This window comes from Nannospalax galili, unplaced genomic scaffold (genome assembly GCF_000622305.1).
Source record: "Nannospalax galili isolate Female #2095 unplaced genomic scaffold, S.galili_v1.0 scaffold1191, whole genome shotgun sequence".
Classification (NCBI taxonomy): Eukaryota; Metazoa; Chordata; class Mammalia; order Rodentia; family Spalacidae; genus Nannospalax; species Nannospalax galili.
Window position 1 is genome coordinate 79,378 of NW_008330570.1, and position 9,160 is coordinate 88,537.

The 9,160-nt window shown below is 37.6% G+C and overlaps 1 protein-coding gene across 11 annotated transcripts in view; it reads left to right on the plus strand.

The window, feature by feature from the left end:
• Window positions 1-9,160, plus strand: part of Dtnb (dystrobrevin beta) — a 304,013-nt gene that overhangs the window by 55,273 nt on the left and 239,580 nt on the right. For all 11 annotated transcript variants that reach the window (XM_008848488.1, XM_008848520.2, XM_008848500.2 and 8 more), the window contains exon 5: window positions 7,426-7,511. In XM_008848488.1, the coding sequence (XP_008846710.1) occupies window positions 7,426-7,511 (86 nt within the window). The remainder of the gene's footprint in view (window positions 1-7,425; window positions 7,512-9,160) is intronic.

The window sequence follows — 9,160 nt, forward strand, 5'->3', positions numbered from 1 at the left end:
GACATTCTTCTCATGTGATTTCCCACCTAAGAAACCTTCATAGATTCCCTGTGGCTTTGACTGCAGTTCTCCCCTGCCCCCCATCGGTGCAACTGCTGGTCCCCACACTCTGCTCACTCCAGACCCCAATTAAACCTCTTGAAGCACTTTCCCCAATTTTCCCAATGTGAAATGCTCATTTTCATATAGTTTGGTCACTCATAGCCCAAATCTTTTCTATCTAAATCTTTTCTCTTTCTCAGAGTTCACCTCAAGTTTTTATCAGTGCTGTCACCTTCCTTAGTATTATCAGCTCCATTTTTATCCCTTTATGATCCATAGTTCTTGTCTATATAATGATTTTGGCCTTCATTTATATAATGCCTTATCAAGAGCTACTCTATCAGTGTATAGATGAGATTGAAAGTCTGTAAAGGCGGATATTCTACTTTATGCCTTTGATTTCTTAATAAATGCAGTGTTGGATCCTTAATAAGTGTAAGATTGAAATGAAATATAGCAGGTATTCTGAGAAAAATTGAATAATATTTTACATGATTAAGCTATTTGACTTTTGCTGAGTGGGTTCTTAATTTGCAGTTGACTATTGCATAATCCACTCACTCTCAAGTTTTGTAAATTAAGATTAATTGAAAAAATACAAGTTTCTGAAAATCAGAGAAAATGCTCCTTTCCTCTTAGCAATATTGCATAATTCGACTGATAGCAGCACTTCTAAAGTGCAAATCTATTTTCATACAAGAAGTACTAATTTTTTTTTTTTTTTTTGGTCTTTGTGAGACAGGGTCTCCCTGTAGCCCCAGCTCTCCTGGAACTCACTTTGTAGACCAGGCTGGCCTTGAACTCACAGAGCTCTGCCTGCCTCTGCCTGGGAGTGCTGAGATTAAAGGCGTGGGCCACCACGCCCGGTGCAAGAAGTACCAATTTATGGTTGGCAGCATCTATGATTGTTTGCTAAAGATGAAGAAACACCTAATTTAAGTAAAAAAAAAAAATGCTTCTCATAGTCTTGCTTCAAAAGTACTAATTCAGGGGCTGGGAGATGGCTCAGAGGTTAAGAAGACTGACTGTTCTTGTAGAAGACCCTAGTTAATCCCAGCACCCACATGGTAGCTAACAACTGTCTGTAACTCCAGTTCCAGGGGATCTGACAGTCTCTTCTGTCCTCCGTGGACATTGCAGGACACAGGTGCACTTACCTACACGCAGGCAATACACACATACACATAAAATTAAAAAAAAATAATAAAAAAAGAAATTTAGTACAAAAGTACTAATTCAATAGCAGACTCATACTAGATATGAGTCTAGCATAGCCAGGTAACATCATCCAGATGAGGTTAGTTTAAATATCAAGATAGGCAGAATTTGAGACTTTATTAAACTGAAATGAACAGCTTCCCATCCAAAGGGCAAAGGTGAGGTTTGCAGATGCTTCTGAAGGTACCTGCATGTTAAAACATCACAGTATTTATTCAGGATGACTCACTGTCTGCTTAGCTTAACACAGAGCTAATAATGGTGTTTTCTCAGTGATGGATATTAAGAACCCTTTTTTAGAAGTCAAGTGCAAGGTTTATTGTCAGTCTGTAAAATGATAGGTATATGGAAATGAGTCATGGAGAGGAGTCTAAGGTGGAAACTCACCATGCTCCTGTGCAGAAGGGTGCTTGCTTCAGGCTGCTGTTTGGGTGGGACTAAAATAACAACTTTCTTTTCTCCTGTCATCTTCAACAAATATTACCTGTTGCATCCTTTCATTTTAGTGTCTTTGGATGGGGTTAATATGCACTCTCATGTTACATTTAAAATATTGAACTACTAATCAACTCCCCAGCTGCCATAGGTCAGGTCTTAACTGAGTTATAGTGTTAGTGCTAAAACCAGGTTAAATAACTTTTCAAACTCTTTTTTGAAGAGAATTAATTCTGATAGAAACTCATAATTTACATTGGAAATAGTAAAACATAGACATTTATGAGGTTTGACTACAAACATGCCTTGGCCAGGGGCAGCTAACTTTTCAGTTTTAATGTAATTTGTCTAGTGCATGTAGTAATTCCAGATGTTTGGTGGGAAGGACCAATAGTGAGAATAATCAGATAAAGAAATTCATTGGGCCTGGCCTGGTGGTGCATACCTGTTGTCCCAGAACTCTGGAGGCAGAGGCAGGTGAATCTCTGTGAGTTGGGGAGTTGGAGTTCAATTTAAGGTAGACTGAGGGGTTTCAAAGCCAAGTAAAGAATTTGTGGCAAAGAGGTGCTGAGGTTTGGTTTACAAAGTAAATATTAGAGAGCTTTTTCCTTTTGGAAGGAAGATTATGCATGGCATGATTTAAGGAAGAGAGATTTTATTTATTTATTTGTTTATTTATTTAATCTAATTTATTTATTTTTGAGACAGGGTATGCCTGTAGCCCCAGCTGGCCTGGAACTCACTATGTAGACCAAGCAGGCTGGCCTTGAAGTCACAGAGATCCCTCTGCCTCCTGAGTGCTGGGATTAAAGGTATGTGCCACCACACCCTCCCAGAAGAAAGATTTTAAAGATGCTGTTTGTTTATCTTTTTGGATGATTGTTTCTTTATGACAAGTTAATTTTTAAAATAAGATCTTTAATACCTATCTACAACCATCTTTAAGTGTGCCATTCATTTATTATTTTTTTTAATTTTTAAAATTTATTTTTTATTTTATGTGTTTGCTTATATTACCTGCATGTAGGTAAGTGCACCCGTGTCATGCAATGCCCATGGAGGTCAGAAGAGGCTGTTGGATCCCCTGGGACTGGAGTTACAGACAGTTGTTAGCTGCCATGTGGGTGCTGGGATTTGAACCCGGGTCTTCTGCAAGAACAACCAGTGTTCTTAACCGCTGAGCCATCTCTCCAGCCCCTAAGTGTGTCATTTATTAATTTTGTTTATATTTAAATATGCTATTGTTTATTTTTGAGAATGAGAATAAGCCCTTTGATAGTAGAAACTGTGTATCTAAAGTTGTAAATGATCATGAGCTTTGTAAGTTAAGACCTGAGTCCACTTCCTTAGTCTCATGATGGCTAGCTACATTCTAAAAGATTCCTAATCCTAAGGCTCAGCATTCCTTCCAGACCTCTGTTCTGTAAATTCACCTATCTCACACTTAGGATCCTTGATCTCAAATACCTCTGCTAGTATTTAGAATGCCTTTAGTTTTACTTACATATTCTGTCTCTTACTGATGTGCCTATTGATATCAATCCTCACCCTCAGTAAAGCATATGATTTTAAATGGATCTGAAAGTGCACACTGGGAGAGAGGAGAGAGGATCCATGGTTTGTTCGATGGGAGATCATGTGTGGAGATTTGTGTGGATGTCATGGATAAGAAAAATGGTTGGAAAAATGGAAGTTGGCTTGTAAAGAGACCACATATAATGCATTACTGGTGATGACTGAGGGTTGATGATCCCTCTTATATAAATATCCTGATCTAGATTATTCTGTAAATGAATAAATTACTTGGTTGGAGACCATATATGGAGACTAATAATAATTATAATGAATAGAAAATGGTTGAGGTGTTTTAATGCTGTTCTAGGTTAATCAAGAGTTAAATCTTTTTTAATATTTGAATATAGATTTGAATTTACAGCTGTTTATAAGAATTGAGTTAAAGAATATTTTTAATAAAGTATGAAAATATTTTAAAATATTAGTGCTTCTAAAACAATTTGAGGATCAAGAAAATATGTATAAGTGCTAATAAATACAAAGTTTTTATAAAAGTAAAAATGTCATAGTATTCAATAAGGTTTATTGTTTGAAATTTACAGAGTTCACTGAACTCTCACTGAAGAGTTGGAAGTTTGATTTGCCTTTCTTGTGTACTGTTACACTTCCCTGCCCTTTGTGTAGGTGGCATCGGATTCTTCTCCATAGCAAGGAATAGATGTTATTTTGTTTCTTTGAAGGAAGAAAGTGAGATTTGGAACCAAACAATACATACACAATATTGTTGGTTTTTCTTTAATCTTTTATCATGATAAATCAAAGCAGTAGGAGGGAGAATATGTAAATAAAGATGAAGGTGTTTTAAATACAGATGGAAGTAGGGGTATTTGAGATTAATGATCATAATAAGTGCCAGGGAGATGAATTTATAGAGCTAAGAGATTTGGGATAAATGCTGAGGTTTGATTAAAGAAGTTTTAAGCACATAGCTTAGGCACCCTGAGCTCAGCTCAGGATGGACACATACTAAAATAATGAATAGTTTTAAAACTAAAGATAGGGGCCAGAAGTTGTGCTGCATGCCTTTAATACCAGCACTGAGGAGGCAGAGGCAGGTGGGTCTCTGAGTTTGAGGCCAGCCTGTTCTAGTGAGTTCCAGACCAGCCAGAACTACAAAGTGAAACCCTATCTCAAAAAAATTGAAGCCAGAACAAATCAAACCTAAAGAAAAATCCAGATAGGGTGAACTTTAGGCATCCAAACAATATATTTAGAAACTTTTAAAAGAAGAAATCTTAGGATACAGGAATTATTTTGTTGATTTCCATAAAAATACTCTTTCATGAATTTTGGATTTAGATTTGTAAAATAATAAGAATTATGGATATTAGTCTCTGCCTTAGCTCCTGACAGAGAGTTTCTAAATTTTCTGAGAGCTAGGGGTGCTAGGAGAATCTTTTGCTTTCAGTTTAGTCTCTGCCCTGGTTCCTGAGATAAGAGGTCCTAATACCCTTGCTGATGGTGGCTGTAGAGTAATCTGTTGTTCTGATAGTTGATCTTTGACTCTGGTTCTTGACAAATTTCCTAAGTCCTGGGGATGTCTGATACAGCTCCTAAATCTCTCAGAGTCTCCTGGATGAGAAGAACATCTCTTTTTCTAATTGGGTGACTTTTGATAAGTTCATGTATCTCGTCAGGATGAGAGCTGGTTGCCTGGGGACCCAGCCTTTGTGATTAAAGGTTTGGAACTTTCAGCTCCAATTCCCAACCTCCTGGATTGAAGAGAGGCCAAAGATTGAGTTGAGCAATAATGGTGGTGACTTAATCAATCATGTCTACATAATGTGTCTTTTATAAAACCCGAAAGAACTGGATTTGAGAGCTTCTGGATAGCTAAATGTACTGTATGCCTAGGGAGGGCATGGAAGCTCTGTGCCCATTCCCACATGCTCATCCTATGCACGCCTCCACATACCTCTGTTTATCTGTATCTTTCTTAATATCTCTTATGAATAAATGGGTAAACATAAATTGTTCTCCTGAATTCCAAGAGCTACTCAAATCCATGGAGGGAGTTATAGGATAACACCTGATTTATAGCTAGTCAGATGTACATGTCAGCCACCTACTCTTTGGGATTGGCTTCTGATAACTTTGGAATTGAGCCTTCAACCTGTGAAATCAGGTAGATACTATCAGAATTGAATTGATCCTCCTGTCTCTGCTTCCCACTGCTGGGGTAACAGACATGTACCACCACAATTGGCCTTGGATGCTTAGGTTATTGACTTGAGAACTTTCTAGTATAAACATTTTAAGTACTTATAAAGTGAAAATGACCAACCTTTTTCTTCCTCACTTAAGGCTGAGTTTGTTTCCTCCTATTGTGGAGTCAAGCTGTTGGCTTTTTCCTCAATATCCTTTTGCAAGTGATTTCTAACACATAGGTGGAAATATAGCTTTTCTTCTTCCTTTTAAGAAACATTTTGCTAGATAGCATTTTAGTATTTATTTTATACATGATTTTTTTGTTGTTATTTAGTCCTAAGGATTGCTAGGCAAGTGCTGTACCATTGAGTTACATTTCCAGGTCTTTTATTTCTATTTGGAGACAGATTCTCGCTACATTCAGGCTGGCTTCCAACTTAGGTTCTCAGTAGCTGGAATTTCAGGTGTGTGCCATCAAGCCCGACTTCCTGCTAACAGCAGTTTTGTTTTTTTTTTTAAGATATGATCTTCCCTCCTTCCCTCCCTCCCTCCCTCCCTTCTTTCTTTCCACTCTTCCTTTCAAATATGAATATAGACTAGAGCAAGAAGCACAGGCCTTAGCAAATGCTTCAGAAAGGATGCCTTCTATGAGGAAATACAGACGTCAAAGTGATTTATTCAATAGTTTTGTGCAAAGGAAAAGGAATTATTATAGGTCTCATCATTCCAGGTCCATATTGCTCTGTACATAGAGCAGTGTCTTTGTTTCTAAAGAACTATATGTTAAAAACATCATCCTAATTTTAACTAGCTATAGAGTCTCTTACTTTGTAATAAACTCAATGAAATGTAATAGTTAAAAAATCGAACTATAACAAAAAATGTTATTTCTGGCAATGTTTTCACAAGAATCTTATGGCTTATTGACTATTTTCCTTTTTTCAAATGTGATCTTTTTATATATAAGAAAGGTTTTTGGAGAATGGGAAATACCGTGTTTTGTTTTACTTTGTTTTCCCAGCACTGGGGATTGAATCCAGGGCCTCATGCATTCTAAGGATTTGTTCTACACTGAGCTATATCCCTAGCCTGGGAAACATTCTTGTTGGGACCTGTGAATATGATGGGACAGAACAAACATGTAGCTCCCTTTATTCCAAAGGTATTTTGCTCTAAGTTACTGTGAAACTTTATGAGCACAGACTTTATAAAATCAGCATGAAGACTCACTGTTAATTTATGCATGCTGACTCTTAACCTGCTAATCAAATTTTATTTGCAATGACACCAAGTGCAAAGGAAAGGATGGAACAGTGGACATGGGTCAGGGAGCTGTGGTGATGTTGTTTGTCTTCTGCAGGTGCTGTACAGCAGTCATTATGTTCTTTTCATTTTTCCAGTTCCTAAAGAAGAATCAATATTACTGACTCTTCCCCTCATTTTCTCACAGTGGTGTATGAAAGAGCTGAGGCAGACGTGATTAACCTTCTTGGAATAGACACAAAACATTGTTATATAAATATTGTGACAGTAAAAACTATGATGAGTATATCATAAAAATCTTTATAGCAATGTACACCCTGTTTTGTAGTATGTAATAATAAATAAAATATTACTATTCTAATGGGAGGGTACACTTTAAATTATATTCAAACAAGGTGCTCCTTCAGTTTTGCCTACCTAAAAACATTTCAGCTAGGGATTTAATGGGTTTAGTTGATAGGAAAGTCGATTTAGCCTCAAGTGTATGGTTTCTGCCTGCAGAGCTAACAGATTATAGATTATTTCTAAAAATCATTTTCAGATAATTCATGTTACCTTTAGCATTCTCCACCTAGTGTAGATGAAGCCTGAATACTACAAAGGAAAACAAATCAATTTCTAAATGTGGTGAACTAATAAACATGTAAGTGCAGGACTCAATTTACTAGTTGTTCAATAGTCAGAGATATATTTAATTGCTTTTGTAGTTCGAGATGGCAATTATTTCTAATATTTATTTTGCAGTGAGGGCCGAGGCAAGTTGACCGTATTTTCAGTTAAAGCTATGTTAGCAACCATGTGTGGTGGAAAAATGCTGGACAAGTTGAGATGTAAGTATTTTCATCTTATTTGAAAATTTTTATTTTCAAATTAGAACATGTTTTTAGGATTTTGGATTGAGCTAGGTAGTCCTCCCTCCTTCCCTCCCTCCCTTCTTGTGTGTGTTACTAATCACTGTGTGGCAGCTGGCTGACAGTATGTGAGCTATGCCCCCTACTGTTCAGATGGAAAAACTGGTTTAATTAAGAAATTAGAGTTAAGTGTTTTTTAAAGTGAGAAAGCTGAAGTTCAGAATAGTGATAGTGACACTTAAAAATTCCTTTTAAAATGCTTTCCATATTGGTAGAAAGTATGGTTGAAGATGATTATGTTGCGATATTTTAGTTAGAAAATTAATTTAATTGCTTTTATCAGGCTTAGTCAAGTTTAGCCTGCTTCTTAATACTTACCTCTTTATCAGGTAGTGTTTGCTATGATTCAGCTGTTCCTTAATTTTGAGGTAAAGATGATAAATTATATTTAAAATCTTATCTGAGTAGGATAAACATGATGCTTGAAGATCAGTGACCTAAGAGCAGCTCATGTCCCATCAATCTTTACACAAAGTACCACCTTGGCCCTGAGCATACTGACCCATCCCACATGGCATGTGCTCTATTGTATAACTTGGACCTTGGTCAGTTTGTGTTTATCCAGAAAGTTCAAAGCACATCAAGAAAACTGCTATCAAAGGTGGGGTGTAGCTCAATGGCAGAGTGCTTGCCTAGCAAGGTTAAGGGCCTTCAATCCCTAGCCCCAAAATAAAATCCCTGAAAATGGTAGGTGAGGTCGCACATGCCTTTAATCCCAGCACTTGGGAGGCAGAGGCAGGCAGATCTCTGTGAGTTTGAGGCTAGCCTGGTCTATATAGTGAGTTCCAGGCCACCTGGGGCTACAAGGAGACCCTGTCTCAAAGACAAAAAAACCCAAAAAACAAACAAACAAACAAAAAACCCCAAACTGCTTCTATGCTAACATTGCTTTGGATATGATCTTTAAAAAGCACCCTAGGTCTTGTTAGGGTCCGTGACTCGGTGGGTCTCTTCAGGAGAACAAATGCACGAGTATGGAGATGCAAAAATCAAGCAGAGTTTTATTAAACCAGCTAGCTGGGGCCGACCATCCTTCCTAGACACGCAGGTCTGGTTAGAGCAATCGACCCCAAGGCAATTTCAGGTAAAGATTATATAGCCTCCCAAAACCGTTACACAAAAGCCCGCATTTATACAACCAATAGTTTCAAAGCAAGCATTTCACAAACTAATAACTTCAAAACAAGAAAAATGTTACAACTCCCTTCAGGTGTCTCAATCGGGGAGGGATGGGTGGTATGTGCCTGGAGCGGCCCTTCCCTGTTATCTTGTGTAAGCAGACATGCCTACGTGACACGACACAGATCAGACAGGTCAGGCTCTGGGGGGTGCAGCACTTGTCCCTATCTCCGGATGCCTGTGTCTCCAGTTGAGTTAATTGGTTACAAGCAGTAAATTCAAACAAGTAAATTCAAGCAGTAAATTCAGACAAGCAGTAAATTCAAACAAGCAGTAAATTCAAACAAGCAGTAAATTCAAACAAGCAGTAAATTCCTCTTTTTCCCAACATTTCCCCCCTTTTTCTAGATCAAACTGAGGAATCTTCCTCAGCAGTATTTAAGTCTTGA